This window comes from Peromyscus leucopus, chromosome 12, assembly GCF_004664715.2.
Source record: "Peromyscus leucopus breed LL Stock chromosome 12, UCI_PerLeu_2.1, whole genome shotgun sequence".
NCBI lineage: Eukaryota > Metazoa > Chordata > Mammalia > Rodentia > Cricetidae > Peromyscus > Peromyscus leucopus.
The window spans coordinates 72,579,086-72,601,260 of NC_051073.1; the positions used below are offsets into that span (position 1 = coordinate 72,579,086).

General features: G+C 45.6%; 1 protein-coding gene across 2 annotated transcripts in view; it reads right to left on the reverse strand.

Moving 5' to 3' along the window:
* The window catches only part of Kng1 (kininogen 1), a 29,926-nt gene extending 11,539 nt beyond the window's left edge, over positions 1-18,387 (reverse strand). Inside the window, exons 1-7 of one of the 2 annotated variants that reach the window (XM_028875205.2) lie at positions 18,008-18,382; positions 15,525-15,635; positions 13,110-13,194; positions 9,739-9,911; positions 8,042-8,149; positions 2,497-2,581; positions 1,376-1,569 (exon numbers count right to left, since the gene is read on the reverse strand). In XM_028875205.2, the coding sequence (XP_028731038.1) occupies positions 1,376-1,569; positions 2,497-2,581; positions 8,042-8,149; positions 9,739-9,911; positions 13,110-13,194; positions 15,525-15,635; positions 18,008-18,202 (951 nt within the window). In that variant the 5' untranslated portion in view covers positions 18,203-18,382. Of the gene's footprint in view, positions 1-1,375; positions 1,570-2,496; positions 2,582-8,041; positions 8,150-9,738; positions 9,912-13,109; positions 13,195-15,524; positions 15,636-18,007 lie in introns of both variants that reach the window. The other variant, XM_028875203.2, reaches the window with a different exon arrangement.
* Positions 18,388-22,175: the final 3,788 nt, after the last annotated feature.

Genomic DNA, 22,175 nt, shown 5'->3' on the forward strand with positions numbered 1-22,175 from the left:
GATTACTTTTTTTTTTTTTTTTTTTTTTTTTTTAGTCTTGTATCTAGGAAAGCCAGCCTTGATTCTTTAGAGTAGGAATCTGTCCTTGCACATTCCGGTCATAGACTGCCAGCACTGTTAGAGATTTTGGCTTTTCTTCCTTCCTTCCTCCCTCCCTCCCTCCCTCTCTCCCTCCCTTCTTCCCTCCCTTCCTTTTCTCTTTTTTTATTTTGGCTTTTCTAATCCAGCTGCTCTTTTTACATGTGGTGCCACAAAGCCTGAGATTTTAATAACCACACAGAGTCACCAAGGATAGAGGCTATGGTAGAGCTGATCCTCTGTCCCCAGATGAAGGTAACTAGCCTTTATTGATAGGGTGTGAAAGAAGAGCTAAGCACCCAGAGATATAGTTGTAGGACATGAGGGCATCCAGAGCAGAGGGAGAGGAGGGAGAAAGAACGTGGCCATGTGAGAATGAAGGGCAGTCATTTGGATGAGTCCAAATGGTTTAGCATTTCTTTCTCTCTCTTTTAGTGCGTGTGTGTGTGTGTGTGTGTGTGTGTGTGTGTGTGTGTGTGTGTGTATTTTAAAACAGGATCTTGCTATGTAGTCCAAGCTGACCTAGAGCTTGTGGCAATCCTCCTGCCTCAGCTTCTGAGGGCTTGGATTCGGATAGGTGTGTGCCACAACACCTGGCACTAAATGTTCTTATGAGATAAGAGCCTAGAAAGGCAGAAAATAGAAGCTTTGCTTTTCCTCTCTGGGATTTTACTAATTATATAGTGGTTTCCAGAGTTTTATATAGCCTTTTGGAGTTTGGAAGTGATTTTACCTAATTTGAGCTTCACCCCAGACATTTACAGGTAGAAAACAGAGCTTTTTTTTTTTTTTTTTTTTTTTTTTTTTTTTTTGGTTTTTCGAGACAGGGTTTCTCTGTGTAGCTTTGTGCCTTTCCTGGAACTCACTTTGTAGACCAGGCTGGCCTCGAACTCACAGAGATCCGCCTGCCTCTGCCTCCCGAGTGCTGGGATTAAAGGCGTGTGCCACCACCGCCCGGTGTTTTTTGTTTTTTGAAATAGAATTTCTCTGTGTAGTCCTAACTGTCCTGGAACTTGCTCTGTAGACCAGGCTGGCTTCAAACTCAGAGATCTGCCTGCCTCTGCCTCCCGACTGCTGGGATTGAAGGCGTGCGCTACCATCTTCTGGCAAACAGAGAATTTTAAAGATACTTGTCCAAGACATTCAAGCACATGGCTGAGTTGGGACTTGGAATTTAAACCACCAAATCCTGTGACCAGGTATAGTTTCCTCAACCAGAACCAAGACCAGGGGTCAAATCAGCAACCGACCAAGCATAGGCTACGACCTCCCTCCACCTTTGTAACTGTTCACAGACCTGTGATGTTGCTTTTTTCACCATGTCAATCTTGAAAAAGAAAGGGTGGTTATTTTGTGTGTTAAGCTTTCTGATAGCATGATCGAGTGCCTCTGTCAGGTCCCCGCTGTTCGCAGGTATGCTTCTGGGGCATCCGGGGCAATTCTCAGGAGGTGGGTGTGACAAATCTCCTCCCGGGAGTGACAAATCTTCTCCTGGAAAAGCAGATTTAAAGTCAGTGGGTCCACCCAAAGAGCAGTCTAGCCTGGCTCCTGTCTCACACACACCGAAGCCCAACATCTCACAAGGTGAGGGGTAGCCAGAGCAGGGTTAAGGGAAGGTGGCCCATGAGACAGTCACTTTCTTCCTCTCTTCTCTGTCCTCCTTGCAGCTCAGATGTTTAGGGAAGCATGTGTTCGACCATATTGAGCCATATGCTGTACTTGGTTTGATCCCCCCCCCCCCCCCGCCAGACAGGGTCTTATGTGTCCCAAGCCAGCCTTGAATTCTATACATAGCAAACATTGGCCTAGAACTTCCGATCCCCCTGCTTCCGTTTCCCGACTGGTGTGATTGCAGGTGTGTGCCACCATGCCCAGTTTAAAACTTCCCATCTTTGTTGTAAACTAAAGAGAAATGTGTAACTTAGAGGAAGGCCAGAGTGAACCCAAAGGAATGCCCCTCCAGCGGGGCTTCTGTGAGCAGACAGTGCCATGGTGCTTCTCACCACGACATGTGCACAGTGGCGCGTCTGGTCATGACACACACACATGCACGGAGCTGTGTATAAGTGTGAGAGAAGCCGGCCCCCTTTTATGGGGAATGCTGACTTAAGCATAAGCTTTTCACACAGCTCCCCCCCATTGTAACACACAGGGAAAACCACCTCTATCCTGGAAGATTCCACTGTGGGTGGCTAAAAACGAGATGCAGTTCTCTCCAACTCAAAACGCCAAATTTAAGAACAATTTGTATAAAAGGAAAGCCAGCCGGCAGTGCACCTGAAGACTGCCTTGGCCGGGAGAAGAACACATATCGTTTCTTCTGTCAACTGTGTTGCCTTGGCCACTTCCAGACGCAGGGCAGCTGGGTAAGAAGGCAAGCCCCACTACCTCACCACGGCCCGGTAGGTGCTTCCTTACCTGGATAAAGGTCACAGCTCTGGGAGAAGGCAGCAATTTCTTGATTGATATTCACAAAGGCATTATGTCTACACTCACCAACATCCTGGTGGTTCAAAATCAGAAACTGAAATCAATTTTTTTTAAAGGTTTATTTATTTATTATGTATACAACATGTATGACTGCAGGCCAGAAGAGGGCACCAGATCTCATTACAGATGGTTGGGAGCCACCATGTGGCTGCTGGGAATTGAACTCAGGACCTCTGGAAGAGCAGCCAGTGCTCTTAACCTCTGAGCCATCTCTCCAGCCCCTGGAGTCAATTTTGAAAGCAAACGACTAGTAAAAAGAAAAGACAGTGTCTGAAAGCAGGAGAAAATCAGAAGCACACAAGAGTGTTAGTGGTAACAAGTAAACACAAGGGGCATGAAACAATGCCCACTACTCGGTGACTGTATAAGTGAGTAGGTCTCTCTCTCTCTCTCTCTCTCTCTACGTGTGTGTGTGTGTGTGTGTGTGTGTGTGTGTGTGTGTGTGTATAGACAAGTGCAGGATGATGAATCTCTTGAAGCTGGATTTACAGGAGGTTGTGAGCTGCCAGAGTGGGGTGTGGGTGCTGGGAACTGAACTCAGTTCCTCTATAAGAGCAGTGCTTCCTTTCAATGATTGAGCCACCTCTGCAGACTCTCCACCTCATTTATGAGAAAGGACCTCTCACTGAACCTGGAGCTCACTGATTCCAGTAGGCTGGCGTCAAGTGAGCCCAGGGTCCTGTTGCTGTCCCGTTGGCTCTGGGTTTATAGGTCTACAAAGACAAGCACTTTACTGACTGAGACCACTCTCTCACAGCTCCAATTTTGGCTTTGTTTTGTTTTAGAGGCAAAGATCAGCTGAGCATCTGACCTTCACATGCATCCGCACAGGTGAGCACACTCATACATACATGTGCGCATATGTGCATACACCACACACACCAAGAAAAGAATGGGCAAAGATGATAATTTCTCATCCAGAAATTCAAGCCATAAACTTCTAGTACATTTGTAAAAAGACATTTCAGGAAAATTAACACATTAACTTAATTATAAATTGAGAAAACTAAAACTGAATTATTTTTAGCTATAAAATAGTGAATTCTAATACCAATAGAATGTAAATTGATATATTTTAGCAAAAAGCTAATGCTAATGAAGAAATGAAGATTTTTAAATAAAAAATGTTTGCTGTTAGTAATTATATGAAAGATAGAAATAACCCCAGTATTCCAGAGTAGGAATGCTGTTGTAAAAACAACCTATGGTGTCCTTGCCTGGATATCATACAGTCATTTTAAAAGCTTACCAAGATTTCTAGTGGCATGGGGGAATTCTTAGGTGACAGGAAATAGAGCATGTAAAGTTATCATAGGGCCGGACAGATGCTCAGCAGTTAAGAGCACTGACTGTTCTTATGGGGATCTGGGGTTCAATTCCCAGCATCCCCATGGTAGCTCATGACCACCCATAACTTCAGCCCCTATGGATCTGATGCCCACTCTGGCTTCTGCAGGCACTGCATATACACAGTGCACAGATTATACACACAGGTGAAACACCCATACACTTGAAATAAAATAAATCAATCAAAAAAATTGAATAAAATCATCACAACCTTTAAGAGAGAAAAGGTCCCCGAAAAGTTCCCACAACTCTTCCCCTCTCTCTATCCCCCCCCCTGCCAAAATGAAGACGTGAAAATGCACTAAGATGTATGTCTTCAGGCCTTTGACTGTGGTTTAATATTAACCTTCTCCATGTTTCTACATCGCCTACAGCTTTAAGACAATATGTGTCTTTCTAATAAGCCAACATATACAATAAAGGTCAAGTGTCAAAGCTATAGGGCATCACAATTGTAATGTGTTAGTGCTGGGTGAGGAGTGTGGTAGCTTATCCTTCTCAATTCCAGCAGCACTTTTGACTCGCTTAGAAGCTTTACTGTTTGGGTCACTGACTCCTGGCCCACACACCAGATCATTCTAGGGATCCTGGGGCAGGTATTTCCAAAAGCCCTCAGGTGACTCTGGTAAGCTTTCCAGATTGAGACTGACTCATGAAACCTCTTCAGTCATGAAACAATGTGTGTACAGGTGTCGTTTGAGAGGATTGTGAGGATGCAGATGGACTTGGACATGTGGGTTTAGCTTCCTGCAGATGCCGAGGAGCAAGGCTTAAATCTTACCAACCATGGGCAAAATATTGTCCATTGCATTGTCTTTAGTTATTATAAAAACTGAGAGATCATTGCTAATGCCATTTCTTATCTTACAAGGAAGGGAAATGAAGTCTCAGAGAAGTTGTACCAAAGCTGTTGGGATTTCCTCCTTTTGTCAAGAGGTGACTAGACTGATGGCTTGTAAACAGATGCAGAAAAAAGGTGCTGCATGGTATGAAGAGCCACACAGCCTCCAGTAGCTGCCAAGTCTAAGAAACCCAGAGGCCTTTGGCTGCCAGAAGCGTCCCAAACTGACAGTTAAATAGGAGTTAGCATATATGGATTTTTAGAGTAAAATTATGTGTACATGAAATAAGATATAAAAATAGATAGGATGTCTATATATAAAATGTAAGCTTTTCCATCTAAAACTTTAAAAGTTGTGGAACTTGCTGGCGTTAGTTAAAATTCGCCTTGCTGCACAGCCATTGCCACGGCCTTGAAAAGTCCTTTCATCCAACAGAAGTGCCGAACCCAGTGCCCAATATATGAGCATTCTGCCCTTTCTCGGCCCCTCTGAACGTTCATCTACGTCCTGTCTTCATGAACTTGCTCACCGTACATGTGTATAAATGGAATCATACAATATTTATAATTCCATTTCTGACTTACTTCGTTTATACCATGTTTCAAGGTTCATTCATGCTGTAGGTGTATCAGACATCCTTTGTTGTATATATAGATTATGCCATTCATCCATTCACCTGCTGTTCTGATTAGTTATTTTAATTAGCTTGACACAAACTAGAATCATCTGGGAAGAGAGAACCTCAACTGAGAAAATGCCTCCATCAGATTGGCTTGTAGGCAAGTCTGTGGGACATTTTCTTTTGCTTTTTAAATTGTATTTTATATGTACGAGTGTTTTGCATACATGTGTGTGTCCACTATGTGCCTGGTGCCCATGGAGGCCATAAGAGGGATCAGAAACCCTGGAACTGGAGTTCCAGAAGGTTTGATTCACCGTGTGGGTGCTGAGAATGGAAACTGTGTCCTCTGGAAGAACAATAAGCGCTCTTAAGTGCTGAGCCATCTTTCCAGTTCAAGCATTTTCTTGATTAATAATTGATACGGGAGGGCCCAGCCCACTGTGGATGGTACCACCCCTGGGAAGGCGGTCCTTGGAGGTATAAGGAAGAGCTAAACAGGAGCGTGAGCAGCAAGCTAGGAAGCAGTTCCTCTGTGGTTCTGCGGTTCCTGCCCCCAGGCTCCTGTTGGAGTTCCTGCCTTGACGTCCCTCAGTGACGGACTGTGACTTTGATGAAATAAACTCTTTCCTTCCCAAGCTGTTTTTGGTCAATATTTTACCACAGCCACAGAACCTAAGCAGGGCGGACCCCTGTTGATGGGCACGTGGGTTGTTTTTACTTTTGGGTTCTCTGAGCAGTGCTGCTGGGAACATGACTGTATCTGTTTGAGCTTCCGGTTTGGGTTCCTTTGGGGACACACCTGGAAGTGCAGTTGCAAGGTCACCTACCAGTTTTCTGCTTAGTGTGGTTTGATGTATTTGTTTGTATACTAGGTGGGCATGCCTTCATTTGTGTATGTGCACAATGAACTCCAGGAATCCCCCCGTTTCTTCCTCCCCGGTGCTAGGAGTATAGGGACATGCCACCACTCCTGCCCCCCCTTTTTACTGTGAGTGTGGTGATCTATCTATCTATCTATCATCTATCTATCTATCTATCTATCTATCTATCTATCTATCTATCATCTATATATCTAGATTTTTTTGAGACACAGTTTCTCTGTGTAATCCTGGTTGTAGAAACTTGATCTGTAGACCAAGTTGGCCTCAAACTCAGAAGGATTTGCCTGCCTCTGCCTCCCAAGTGCTGGGACTAAAGGTGTGCACCACCATTGCCTGGCTATTTTCTATCACTTTTTATGTTTAAATTTGTTTTACTTTGTATATCTGGATGACTATATACATAGTTTTCCCTTTCTTCCTCTTTTAAAAAAATTACTTAAAAAATAATTTTGAGACAGGGTCTGTCTGTCTAGTCCTAGCTTGCCTGGATTCAGTTTGTAGACCAGTCTGGTCTTGAACTCACAGAGATCTACTGCTTCTAGAGTGCTGGGATTAAAGGTGTGGGCCATCACATCCAGACCCCTTGCTTCCTTCATTTATTTATTTGCTTTCCCCCCTAAAACAGGGTCTTTGTACAGAAGTCTGGTTTCCAACCCACTGTGCAGTTGAGGATGACTTTGAATTCCTAATCCTCCTGTCTCCATGGCTCCTGTGAGTACAATTTGTATCCTGGTTTTTGCTTTTTCCTTAACATACTGAAATGTCACTAAAGGCTCTGTAAAAAGTATTCTAATCTATGGTCCACCATATTTTGCCTAACAATTTCCTAATGATGCATATATAATTTGTCTCAATGCTTTATCATTAAAAATACCCAAAATTAGCCAGACAGTGGTTGGCACACACCTTTAATCCCAGCACTTGGGAGGCAGAGGCAGGTCAATCTCTGTGAGTTCGAGGCCAGCCTGGTCTACAGAGTGAGTTCCAGGACAGCCAGGACTGTTTCACAGAGAAACCCTGTCCCAAAAAAAAAAAAAACAAAAGAAAAAAATTGGGGGCTGGAGAGATGGTTCAGTGGTTAAAAGCACAAGCTGCTCTTCCCTAGGACCTGGGTTCAGTTCCCAGCACCCACATGGCAGCTTATAGCTGTCTGTAACTCCAGTTCCAGGGCTTCTGACACCCTCACACAGACATATATGAAGGCAAAACACCAATGCATATAAAATAAAAATAAACTATATAAAAAAATTACGCAAAATTAGCATATTGTGGTCTAGATTTCCCACTGTTCCATTCATAAAACAGAGCTACCACACTAAAGAACTCTGGGAAGGCTCGTGCCTCAGTCACCTTGGCGTTCACCACCCACAGCAAGGTCACTGACGTCATTTCTGTGTAATCGTGGTTGAAATGATAAGATGTCATCCACAAAGGGAGAGAATCCCAGAATGTGTTAATTAAAATGAAAGTAGACGAGGGAAGAGGAGGAAGCAAGAAGAGAAGAGCTTGAAGTAAGGAACCTGGGTCTAGAGGACCCTGTCGGCACACTGAGCACACACGACATCGGAGGAGACTAAGAGAGTATGACAACCCGAACCCCGTTCCCAATCCCTGACGAATGTAAACATTCAGTGTGACATATGCAGAGTCTCTGACCAACCTTGGGGTCCAAAGATCCCCAGTGAACATGAATGGGAACTACTCTTTCCACAGAGCTTGACTGTCCTGTAGATGCTGTTAACAAAATGTTAAAGACGATCATTAAATGTTTGCCTACTTACACCATTCAGAAGGGATTTGCACTCTGGAGTTAAGAGTCGAAAATGCTTTCTTGAACAATTAGTTTGCACAATTGAGTAGGTAACTTCAAAATTCAGTCCAGCCACCACCTGAAACGGTTTTAGGTTGAGTAAGTACTAGAGGTTCAGCTTGAACATCATTTATAGTGAGTGAAAGTTATAAACATCTTTAAACATTGAATTGAATATAATAAGTGCTCCAGGAATACAAACCATTGTTATTACTAGGCAAAGGTATCACTGAGTAAATACTGAGTGTCTACACACACAGAGTCCCCGATATTTTCTGTATAACTGCAAATGAATAAATATACATACGAAATATTATATTTTGTCAAACAAGGACCCCACAATTTTTCCTTTTTTGGGTTGCCAAGAGGGCATGTTTCTCCCAGTTTTGTGAAGCAATATGATTTTCTGCATCGGAGGAGTGTGAAATGGGAGTGGCCTGTCCTGGTGAGTCCTCTGGATCTCAGGTCATCAGATAGTGAAATTCTTCTGCTTTGTTCTTAGCAGGCTCCATGCTGACCACCATCCCCATGTTGACCACCCACCATCCCATGCTGACCACCATCCCATGCTGACCACCATCCCCATGCTGACCACCACCCCATGTGACCACCACCCCATGTGACCACTATCCCATGCTGACCATCTTCCCATGCTGACCACCAACCCCATGCTGACCACCATCCCCAGGTGACCACCATCCCATGCTGACTACCCACCATCCCATGCTGACCACCATCCCCACGCTGACTACCCACCATCCCCATGCTGACCACCATCCCCATGCTGACCACCATCCCCACGCTGACTACCCACCATCCCATGCTGAACAACACCCCCTACCCCCACCCCCCAACCCTGTTATGCTAACTGCTGTACATGAAAACAGGTGGGCGAAGTACAAATCTCACCTAGTGGCAGTTGAACTAAAAGAAGACGATGTTACAGAGGCAGAGGCAGGCAAATCGCTGTGATTTTGAGGCCAGCCCTGTTTACATAGTGAGTTCTAGGACAACCAGGGCTATGTAGACAGACTCGGCCTCAAACAACAAACAAACAAACAAACGAATAAAATTATCAGATTAATAGCTATTTCTACCCCACCTCCTGGTTTACATAGTGAGTTCCACAACAACCAGGGCTATGTTGACAGACTCTGCCTCAAACAACAAACAAACAAACAAATAAATAAATAAATAATCAGATTACTAGATGTTTCTACCCCACCACCAGAAGGAAGTGGGCAGTATAATTCAGGGTGTACCCAGAAAATCATGGTCACCTTTTTAGGAACAATTTAATATTTTGAGGCCATGTTTCATTAATGACAACAAGATAGTAATACAGATGTGTTAAAACCTTAAACCTAGAATGACATTTTCATTTTTCCATCTCCAGGAAAAACATGCAATGCTGACTGTTAAAACAAACTCCAAGGGAAGAAGACGTGAGAGTCACCCTCTCCTTTTTACGCGTCACTCTGCTCACTTGGACCCAGGAGAAAGCTCCTTGCCTTATGAGTCCTTCTCAGGAAACCTCAGATACTCCAGCACCATGCCAGCATGTGGCCAGACTGGTTCCTCCTGCCAGTGGGTTATCTTATGTGACAAAATGCTAATCTGACACCGTTTTAACCTTACCACAGGTCAGGAGAAGCTGAAAAGACAAACCTGTTTCTGGGCTTTTTTCACTTTTTCGAGAGTGAAGAGGTGAGAGTGACGGGTGTGGTTGTTGAAATGTTGGACGGCGTGTTTGAGAATCGGCTCCAGTTCGGAGCTGTCAGTCGGTATGGGGAAGACACAGCCCAAACAGGTGTACTTGGCCGCCATCACGGGGCCGTTACCTAGACAAAGCAGACAAGAAGGCAGCATTAACGACTGAAAACATCTCTCATACACATGCTCTTAAACCCAAACCATTTAGAAGATCCTGATAAGCTAACTCTCCAGTAACTCCTGTGCGATGAAAGATTTTAGGACTCGTGTGCAGTCAGAGGAAAACATGGAGAGTATTGGGAATAGTTTTTTATGTTCTATTATTTATTTCATTTTTTTTTAGACAGGGGTCTCATATACCCCATGGCTGGTCTGGGACTATCTGTGTAGCTAAGGATCCTCCTTCCTCTATTTTTCTCTACAGGCTTCTGTGCCTGCTTTATGAGGTGACAAGGATAGGAACCCAGGCCTTCAGCCATACTAGCTGGTCAGAACACAGTCCCAGAAGGGAGTCGTGTGAGGAGAATTCTGAGTGCTTATGAGAACACTCCAAGAAAACAAGACAAGAGTCTTGTGACCTCAGTTTCTTCAAAACACAGAATTTTCTTGGAATGTGTTTTTGTGTTCCTCCTGGTTGTAGCGGATAGGAGCGAGTTGACTTCAGATTACTCATTATTGCTTGCTGCTGCTAGTCAATTAAATGTTTAAATTATCCTTTATGGGCCTCTATGGAAAAACATGTTTTTGCTGCAGTGTGACTTGTCCTTGTGACTGTACACAGATTGAGCTCATGAGAACTTTAACTCATGTGACCTTTCTTAACCATCAGGGTATAAACTGTCTGAAGCTTTGAATAAAGTTGGCTAGCGCATGAGACTTCAGTCTGCCTCATTGATCAGCTCCATTCTCCCAGGTCCCTCCACCTCCAGAATGAGGTGCATCTTAGGCCCTTATTTTAATGCATTTTTAATGATCACAGTAATACATTAACTCACCATTTTATAAAAAGGAAAACATTGCAGATACATCATTATTTTCGGTGTTAACTAAAGCTCCTTGATGCCTAACTCCATTTATTTCCTGTCATCGACCCTGACAAATTCAACCTGATGCTTTGGCTGTTGGAGAAGGACCCTCCCAAATAAGTTTGTATTTCCATTTTTTTTATGGCACACAATTTTGTTAAACTTTGTTCATCTTTACATTCAACACGGTTTCATCCTCTAAAACAAGTCATTGGCAGGTAGAAAAATGTATGGCTGTGTACTGACAAGAAGGTGCACCTGCCTCTCTGTTTTCATAGGGTTAGTGTGGTGGTTTGAATGTAATCGGCCCCCTTAATCTCATCAGGAGCGGTTCTAGTAGAAGGTGTGGTCTTATTGGAGTGGGTGTGGCCTTGTAGGATGAATTGTGTCTTTTTGGGTATGGGCTTTGAGGTTTCCTGTGCTCAAGATTCCAGTCAGTGTCACAGTCCATTTCCTGTTGCCTTCTGATCAAGATGTAGCCAGCACCGTGTCTGTTTGTACACCACCATGCTCCCCGCCGTGATGATAATGCACCGAACCTCTGAACTGTAAGCTGCCACCCCAATTAAATGTCTCCCTTTGTAAGAGTTGCCTTGGTCATGGCGTCTCGTCACAGCAATAGAAACCCTAACTAAGACAACCAGCATAGAAGGCGAGAGGTTCTCATTCGCCAGCCTAAGAGGAGCCCTCCTTGAAGTCCATCTTCCCCTGCCATCACACGCCAGGTGCTGAGCTAGGGTTGTCGGGAGATGCCAAGTGTCACGTCCATGAGTGACAGTCAGGTAGAAAAGAATGAGTGTAGACAGATCATTTCATGGGGGGTTGGCGAGAGCTAGGAAAGACAGGAAGCTAAAACGAGATCCGAGAAGACGTCTAAGAATAGGATGAGGATGCCTGAGCTGGAAGGAAGAAGGTAGCAAGAGGTGTCAACATGATGTGTGGGGCAGGGGGAGAAGGGACAGATGGCGCTGAGAAATCATGAGTCGAGGGACAGTAGCGCGGGAGGTAGCGTCCAACGTGATGCAGAGAGGGCCAGCTGGAGTTACGGACAGTCGGAGAAAGGCTGTGCTCCAGACAGGAGCTGCTAACAGCATGCACGGTCACTATCTAGACCCAAGGCTCACGTATCTCAGGAGAGCTGTAGTTCCTCCCCAGGAAAAATGCCAATAATGGCAACATTTACGTATGATTTTAGGGTTCTCATAGACCCTCTGAAGTGATGGAAAAACACCCTGCCGTGGACAGCTGAAGAGTGGGTAGTGCAGCGGAAACACTACATCAGGATTGAAGGCCTCCGTACCCCTTGGGCACACACTTCCTGGGTGTGTACTGTCATTGGATTTCTCTCTATTTCTCTCTCCACCTCCAAAGAGGCCAGCTCCAGGGAGGCTGTCATGACTGGAATTACCCATATGCACCCATCCCTCTGTAATAATAATAATGTAATGTACCTTTACATTATTGAAAGTGATAGTAATGGTTGTATCTGTTTATAGGTGGCTCCTTATTTTGATTCTTCAGGGATTTTATGTACACAGGGCCTACTCTACTAACCCTCCCACTGACTGTCTCTGTATAACCTTAGGTAAGCTATTTAGCTGCTCCAGCCTCAGTCTCCTGGTTTGAAGAGTCAGGCTATAGACCACCCTGATGGGGCTGTAACGGTCGAATGAGTCAATACATGTCAAGTCCCTAGATCCACAGCAGCACATAAGCGCTCGGACAGTGTTAGCTATCGTCATCATCTAGGTGTCTGTGGTCTTATGATGCCCAGACATTGCATCTTTTATCCTCTCATTTTCCTGCACACCAATCCTGTGAAGTGTGCACTTTTATTATCTCCCTTCTGAGACAAGGAAAAAAAAAAAAAGAAAGCGAGGATGATAAAAATCTGGAATGATTTCAGGCCAGGGCAGACCTCAAGGCCCACAGTCTCCTCCCTATAGGGTGCTGTGCAGGAGAGGCAGGTCCCTGTCTCCTCATCCTTTGTCAGCCAGTCCCCACCCCCCAGTTCCCGCTGACGCGACACAGGAAGAGTTAGGATAGGACTGAGGGGATGATTGACACAAGCCTGACCCAATCCAAAGACTCGGTGCGGTGCTACTCCACCCCCACACCCACCACACTCCCAACACTGCAGAGGGCGTTACCATTGTCACCTTCTGGGAGGGCGAGGTGGTCTGCTCTGGGTTGTGTTCCCGGTACACAGGAATAATTAACGCCAACATACCTACCCTCCCCTCACCCCAGGCTCCTACCCGCTGCCACCAGCAGGGCGGGTCCCCCAGATGAAGCACCCACCTGGAGTAATCTCGCATGACTGCATAGCTACGGAGAATTTCTTAGCTCCTCTCTTTCCCACGATTGCTGTACATTCTCCAGTGGCCTAAAAGAAAAGAAAGAGGCCATTTGCTCTAATCTTTCTTCTTAATGGAGACATCTAGCTAGTACTAAATGTGGCTTAAAGAATATTTTTTAATAGAGTTTTTTTAAATTCTTTCAAGATTTATTTGTTTGATGTATGAGTGTTTTGCCTGTGTGTGTGTGTGTGTGTGTGTGTGTGTGTGTGTGTGTGTGTGTGTGTGTGTGTGTATGCACCTGGTGCCTGTAGAGTCCAGAGGACGGCATCAGATTCCATGGAACTAGAGCTACAGATGGTTACGGGCGCCATCTGGGCGCCAGGAACCTACTCCAGGTCTTCCATAAGAGGAGCAAGTGTTCCTAATGACTGAGCCGTCTCTCCAGCCTCCAACAAAGTTTTGAGACATGAGAATGAACGCTTTTGTGACCTGGTGATTGCTTCCGCAGGCCGCTGATCTTCACGGGCCAGGGGAGAGGCAGAGTCAAGCTTCTAAACTTGAGCCTCTATGTGGAGTCCTGGAGCTGCTTTTCTGTCACCAAGGCAGACTGTCTGTCCCTCAGGACCAGCAGCCTGTGCTTCCTGCTTGGTTTCCTTTTCAATGTCAGTGGGTCCATGCTCTTCCCAGGAACTGCAGTTCAACCTCTTAGAATATCCCGTTTCCATTCTCTTGCCTGCTAGTTGTGCCCTCTGCCCTGGTGCCTCTCAGTGCCTCAGTTTACCCACCTTGTAGAGATACACCGCATGTACTTAACAGGTTACCGTGAGGAGTAAATGTGCGAACACACAGAAAGCACCTAACGAAGCAGCACACAGTTGGTGCTTGCACAGTGGCTGTCCACTGTCAGCGATGTGGCTGTCCACTGTTAGCGATGTGGCTGTCCACTGTCAGCGATGTGGCTGTCCACTGTTAGTGATGTGGCTGTCCACTGTTAGTGATGTGGCTGTCCCCTGTTAGTGATGAACAATGCTTTTTGTCTTCCTTTATCTTGTTGTTCTTCAGTCTCACCCACTCTCCTGAGCATCAGGGGCCGTTGTGTGAGGCCAGAGCTCACCCTGATGCTTCCTGGTAGCTCCGAGAGATTGACTGTGTAGGGCAGAGCAGCTGCCCCTCACTGAGGGGCAGAGCCAGGGTGGCCATCCTGGTCTCCTAATCTGGAGAGCAGTGCTCTTTTACAAGCGTGGATGACCGACCACCGTGTGTAAACAAACGCTGGGGAGGATGCTGACATCCGACCCGAGGAGGATGCTGACATGGACCCGAGAGGGAGTCCCAGCCTTTGAGAAGAGAGGCTTGCTTCTCGGGCCGGGTACTTGTCTGCCATCCCCTCTCACCAGGGCAAGGCAGCCATCAGGTGCTAGATCGGGTGTTAGTTTAAGATACTTAAGCTGTCAACAAGATCCTTTGTATAATTCATCTTGTTTCAGCCTCGTACAGCCAGTGAGATCAATGTCGTCTCATTTTAATAGGGTAAAGCACCTACTGAGGGAGGCAAGGTACAAATTTGTACTGAGACCCGGTATAGTTGAAGCTCGAATATTCTTCCTTCACCAGCCACTTCACCAGTTCACTTCCTTGAACTCAGCCAAAATGTCTATCTGTTGTCTCCCAGAGGTCTGACACAGGAGCTTTGTTTGGTTACTAGGACCACCTGCTTATGAGTGGACAACGAGCCTGTTTGAGGAGTGGCACATTCCTGGTTTGTCTGTCTTCCCAAGAATTCAGATACAATGTGGCTAAATTTTCTATGTACTAGAACGTTTCTGTGCATCCTTCATAAACCAACTCAGTAATATAAATCTTCCCCTTGTAATTAAAAAAAAGTCTGTAGCTGAGGAATGGACAAGGAAGCTGGTGTGTACACATAATGGAAAGAACTGTAAGGAATTAAAACTTGTCACTTGCAACATGGGGGCGGGGACGACTGGAAATCAGCAGGTAAGGGAAAGCATGTAGGCACAGGACTTCAAAAGCCAACAAAGGGTGATGTCACAGAAGCTGGGCCCGGACACTAGTCTCCAGCAGCGGGAGGCAGGGGACAGGACAGGGCTGGCAAGGATCCCTGAGTGACAGACAGTTCGATGAGAGCGGCGTGAATGCAGATAACAATTTGATATTGCTCATGGCAGAACGGCCCAGAAGGATTTTGAATTTTGTCACCGTAAAGGACTGATGACAATCTGAGGAAACCCGTGCCCCGGTTTTAAACAAGTGCGCGGGGATCAAATCGTCAGGTGTACCCCGCCATGTGTACAAGTTTTATGTTTTATCAGTTTAACCGTTTCCTTTAAGCTGTATAGCACCCCGAGGGCTACAGGGGGCAGGCTGGGGGCTTTCGCCTAAAGAGCACACTCACGGCTTCCTCGGCGTCCTTGTAGTGGCAGTCTTGCCAGGTGAGGCCACTTTGCACAGAACAATTCCCCTCCTTGATCTGATACTTGAAGGAATAAAACGTTTCAGAGGCAACCTGAGGAAGCAAGGGTGACACTTGGAGTCATTCAGAGGACCCAGCAGCAAGTATGTGGGACCTGACACGTTACAAACACCTGTCCTGACTGGACTCAGGGAGAGCTGAGTGTCTACTAAAATATCAAAGTTTACATCTGCAGAAATACTCCTTGGGAGAATGTTCATAATACACTTGTATTCTTAATGATTCCAAAGCAGCATTCACAGTATTAATCCTGCCCTCTTTTTTTGTAAAACCTGGTTTACATGTACATATATGGGTCTTCAAAATGTCTGGTTGAAGCTGAACATAGTGCGAAGCCTGTAATCCCAATCCAGGTACCACACTTGGGGGACTGAGACAGGAGGACCTTGAGTTCAAGGCCAGCAGAGCTACAGAATGAGGCCCTGCCTCAAATAAACCCAAAGGCCAGGGTGTGGCCTAGTGCTTGCCTGATGTGTGCCCTGGGCTGGATCCCCAGTGATGGGGAGGGGAAGCCCACTACATGGACGTCGTACAACAAAACTCCCATGTACCCCATCCGTCACCCAATGGAGACACTAGTGGACTGCAGCTCCAGAGTGCCAAGAAGCAGAGTGTACACTGTGCTGGAGTGAGAAACAAAAGGCTTTGTTTTACCTTTGGAAAACAAACAAGTCCACCAACATTAGGGTTTTGTTTTTTTTTTTAAATCATCATGTCAAATGATTGGACATTTTTTTTTTCCTGCTGAAGTAACTTGATTTATTCAAAGAAAGAGTGTAAACAAAGGCTTTTCTCTGTCCTGCCCCATCCTGCAGCTGTTTTCAAATAATCATTCAGAGGATTAATATTATAAATACTTGGCTGGCAACTCAGGCTTATTACTAACTAGCTCTTACACTTAAATTAACCCATAATTTATATCTATGTTTAGCCATGTGGTTGGTGGCCTGCTACCTCATATTTACGTATCTTGCTTCCACGGTGGCTGGCTGGCGTCTCCTCACTCGGCCTTTTCCCCATCATTCTCAGTGTGGCTTTCTCTCCTAACTTCCTGCCCAGCTACCAGCCTGTCAGCTTTTTATTAACCAATTAATAAATTGTTATCAGTTTAACTGTTTCCTTTAAGCTGTATAGAACCCCGAGGGTTACAGGGGGCAGGCTGGGAGAGTAATCCATATTCATAGTGTAGAAAAGGATTATTCCACAGCAAAAGAGTCTTTGAAAGTAAAATTTATTATATTGTTTATATATCTTTTTGAAAGTGTTTACATTTTTTTTAAAAGTTTTTATTTTATGTGTATGAGTGTCTGCCTGAGTGTATGTACGTATACTACATGTGTGCCTGGTGCCCACTGTGGCCAAAAGAGGTACTAGCCCCTGGAGCTAGAGTTATAGATGGTTATGAGCTACCATGGGTGCTGGGAACTGAACTCAGGTCTTCCACAGGAGTAGCCAGTGCCCTGAACCACTGAGCTACCTCTCCAGTCTGTGAAGTTTATTTTTAAAAACTCTTTTTTGTTTATTTGTTTGTTTGAGACAGGGTTTTTCTGTGTAGCTCTGGCTGTCCTGGCACTCACTCTGTAGATCTCAAACTTAAGAGATCCACCTGTCTCTGTCTCCCAAGTGCTGGAATTAAAGGCATACACCAACATCACCCAGCTTTTTTTTTTTTAAAAAAAAAAAAAAAAAAAACCTCTTATAGATTTTGTCTTTCTCTGATTTAGGATCATTTGTCTCCTACCCGAGTGCACTAACGCAGAAATGAAAGCATAGTAAGAACTAGCTGAAATGGGCTACTGGTATAGTGGGTGAAGCCCTTGCCTGGCACGTCCTGGGTTTGATTCTCCAGTACCACATAAACCTGGCATTGTGGCACATGCCTGTAATCATAGCACTAGGGAGATGGAGGCAGGAAGATGAAAAGTTTAAGTTTATCATCAACTACATAGCAAGTTCGTGGCTAGTCTAAAGCTACCTGACAGCCTGTCTCAACCTCTCTGCATCCCCACCCGCCCCCAAACTGAAGAAAACTAATGGAAACATTGCTATTAACCTCAAAGACTCAGCCACACATACTCAGTGGTATTCACTTGGTCCAAGGCAATAATGCCAACTTCTTATTCCCTTTATTCATCTGCATACGGAACTCTCATTTAAGACTGGGAGGTCAGTGAGTTCACAGGCCCAGTGCATTCTCCTGTTGCAAGCTGATTAAGTCGCTGGACTCCCCACTATGCCTTGTCAAACACCTCCATCTCCTGCTGTGTCTTTCTTTCTGGGACACTGCTTTTATGATTACCCAGAGGGCCAATCTTGCTTGCCCAAGGACCAGCCATCTCCCGTCCTCTATCCCCATGCTAGGGAGCACCAATTATAAGTGATTTCACCGTGAAGCAGTCACTCACCATTTTAGTGCCCTCCGTCACTCTGTACAACACAAACTGATTGCCGATTGTTCTCCCAGTGTTGAACTTCTTCAGAGCAACATCCACAGCCCGAAATACATCCTCATCATTGCAGTCGATTTCCTGGGGGGCTTCTTCCTGCGTGAAGCTCAGTAGCAGCCTGGAGCAGAGGAGCAGGATAGTAATGAGCTTCATGATTTAAGTTTCCCTCTAGAATCGGAGGGATGCCTTTGCCGAGCCGGAGAAGCCAACTCCGAAGCTGCTTTTAGCAGCCTCTCTGGTGAGTCTGTTCTCTCCAGTCCTGCCTCACCGCTGGGACCCTGCTTGGTTTTCTACTGTCACAAGCTGCTTGACCTTTTCCCAGAGAGCAAATTGGACTCTGCTCGATGTCCAAGCTGGTTTCAGGCTGGAACATTGCAACACTGGGGTTGTTGACCTTCCCGTCTGCCTTCGGGGGGCGGGGGGCGGGGGAATGTGGGAATGCAGAGCACATTTCCAAAACATCGCATAACTTGGTCCAGTGAATTAGAGCAGAAACCAATAAAAGAGGAGCTAAAACTAATTCCGTTATCCTCTTGTGACTTTACTGGGTCCGTTACAAAGGTCTCTGTGTGTGTAAGCAATGGGGACAATGTACAAACACCTCCCACACAGTATTGCTTTTGGGATACTGGTGTGTACAGACGCAGGCTTCTGTCAGTCCTAACACGTACCTGAAAAGTGCAAGCACAGGAATATCAATCAGCCCAGTGCTGGGCGCTCCACCCAGGACACTGGCCCATCTGAAAAGCCAGCCTCTCTGCTCAGTTCTATTAGTTCAAGTGAAAAAGGAAGAGAAGGGGCCAGCAGAAGCCCAGCAGGAAAAAGCGCTCGCCTCACGAGCCTCATGCTGACAACCTGAGTTTGCTGCCTGGAAGTCAGACAAAACCTCTGCATGGTGGCACACATTTATAGTCCTGGCATTACTACTGGGAACCAGGAGGTGGAGACATGAGAATCACCGGGAAGCTCTCAGGCCTGCCGTATGGGAGGAGGAGAAACAAGGAGACCATCTTACCATGGCGGTGGATGTTGAGGCACCCACTCCTGCGAGTTCGCTGACCTCCACATGTGGCCTGTGGCTTTTGTGTGCCTGTACTTGTACATTCTCATCCTCTCTCTCTCATAAACACACACAATAACAATAACAAAGAAGATAGGAAAGGAAGGTCAGAGGGAGGGGAGGAAGGGAGACGAGAAGAGAAAGAAGAAATCAAAGTTCCAAAGGTTGAATTCTGTGTGGTTGATGGGAATCTCCAGTGGGCGATGGAGTCTGCCTGAGAGGCCCCGAGGTGGGTTGCTGTCAATGTGGGGGACCGGCACTTGGTTAGAGGTCCTAGATGGATGTCAGTCTGGCTCTACTCCTGAACTTCTGTATGACTGTGTCTGTACAGGCATGTGCATGTATGCCAGTGTGTGTGTGTGTTTCATGCTTGGCTGAGTGTGTGTCTCCATGTACTTGCATGTCTGGGTGTGAATGAGTGTAAGTTTGTATGTATGCCCATATGCGTGTTTGTAAGTCAGAATCACATAACCTTCCCATCTCAGTTTCTTCACCTGAAGAATGCGGAAATTATAGTATCTTTGTTTGTTTTTATTTTTTTGAGATGGTTTCTCTGTGTAGCCTTGGCTGTCCTGGAACTCACTCTGTGGACCAGGCTGGCCTCAAACTCACAGGGGCCCACCTGCCTCTGCCTCCTGAGTACTGGGAGTAAAGGTGTGTGCCACCACTGCCTGACTGGAAATCATAATATCTTAATGGGGTTGTTTTGCTTTTTTCACTGGAAATCCTTTTATTTAAGCAAGATTTGAAAGTAAAGACAGAGACACATAAGCTTTCATGCAGATGAAACAGCCCAACACCACAGGTCACAGAGGTAAAGAAAAGAGAAGGTGGAAGTTGAAGATAAACCAAGGCAGAGAACACCAGTCTTTGATTTTAGTTTCCCCAAAGCTGAGCCCAGAAGCAAAAAGTTTCTACAGTCAGAAGGTTTATATAAATTACACAGATTGCAACGTCTATAAAAGTCAAAATGAGATGCTCTGCACGGAACAAAAGATATGCCTAAGTGACATGTCACATTTGTACAAGGCCACCAAAAGACATGGAGATTAATAGCGAAAAGAGAAGCCTAGTTCTGTAGCAGTCTGAGTAGAGTCCAGCATGATATTCCAACAAGGTGTGCCTTGTTGAAATGGGTGTGGCCTTGTTGAAGTGGGTGTGGCCTTGTTGGAGTAGGTGTGGCCTTGTTGGAGTAGGTGTGGTCTCGTTGAATGTAAAGATGCTCCTTATAGGACCGACGTTTTTGTTTGTTCGTTTCTTGTTTTGTTTGTTTTTTTGAGACAAGCTCTCCCTATTATGATATTCTAAGACTGGAAACTATTCTACAAAAGCAGCAAGGGTGGGCAGCTTGCGTGGGAAGACGTGCGCTCCTGGTGGGTACATTATCCACTTTCTAATAAGGGGGGATTCATACAGACTTCTGTAAAAGTTTCCACAAAACCAGTGCATTTTCAACAGAGGGCTCTCCCGATAGCCAGTGCACAAGCACACACACTCGTGTCTTCAACAGAGAGGGCTCTCCCAAGACCACAGGCCCGGGGAAGAGCACTGGCTTCCACAAGGGCTGGTAAGTGCTGGAGTCGCACAAGTCACAGCGGAATGGGCAGATGTCACCCGGGTAAGGTGCTCTTGTTAAAGCAGGAACAGCAGGTTCAAGGCCATCATGTCCAAGCCGTTCTTCGAATCTTTTGCAGCCCATCTACTTGTGTCTAAGTTATGTGACTTGTCTTCCAAACTGTGGCCCAAAACTTCTGGCTTACAAAATCCAAAAAGGAAAAGCCAGAAGTTATCAGCTCCACGGAGGTCCTATTAAATAAGAGCAGCACACAAAGCCGTAGCTGTGAGGAAGCAAGGGAAGCCTGAGCATTAAAGCTGTAAAACCTGCTTGCTATGTGTGGGAGCCAGGCCGACCCCAGCTGTGCAATATGTACGATTACTGTTACATTACTTACGCCGCTGTTACACATCCGCTGTATCAGTGCACGGTTGAACAAGCCAAAGCCTCCCCGTGTGTAGGTTCCCTATAACGACAGCACACACTACCACTTCAATTAGGGCACAAAATTTTCTTAGTGTTTCTAACAAGTCTGGTCAGTACACTACTTACCTTCCCGTCGGATGGGAGGCAGCACTTCTTTAACTAAATTCTACTTTGTGTAACTTAGTGTTTCCTAAAGGATGTTTATTAGTAAGTCCTTTATAGCATCAATGCTACTACTTCAAGTTTCTCCTACATCAAAATGACCCAGACAACAAACAAATTTTGCTATCGAGCAATATCCGTGTTACCGCCAACGTTTATGGTTGATACTCATTTTATCAAGCCTCTCTCAAACTGCTGTTTTCAGCCGAAGATTATCATAACACACATGCACACACACATGATCACTCTTGTATCGGGGCAGTACACAACTTAAGATGACAGTTATGCATTAGCTTAGGTTGTAAAATCTGTCTGCATAGGAAATCCAAGGCAAGTAAGGTTGGTTACTGCACTGTTCTCAAGAAGGCGGGTCAAACAAATATACTCAGTGCACAGTAGGACAGCAAGTCTTAGGTCTTAAGTGACTTCAAGGTGTATTATTAACTCTGGCTGGGAGGCCCAGCAAATGTTCCAGGCTCGCAGAAGAAATAAAAGATGTTTTCACAGTATTTCTTCACTGTAGATAAGTTTCCAGTTTGAGTGGAAGGAGGAAGAGGAAGAAATACAGGAGCTGGAAGATGGGGCCGAGGAAGTGAGTTACAGTGCACTATCGTGAAGGCCCTGGATCACTGTGGACGTTTCCATTGGAGACTCACAATCAGAAGAGCCAGTGGGCAAAGAATACAGCTCTGGAGGAGGCTGATCAGAGCTCTAACCTGAGTTCTACAGGTTACTAACTGTGGTGGTTTGAAAGAAAATGACCCCCATAGGCCCAGAGGGAGCGGCACTATTAGGAGGTGTGGCCTCGTTGGAGTAGGTATGGCCTTGTTGGAGTAGGTGTGCCTTGTTGGAGTAGGTGTGGCCTTGTTGGAGTAGGTGTGGCCTTGTTGGAGTAGGTGTGGTCTCGTTGAATGTAAAGACGT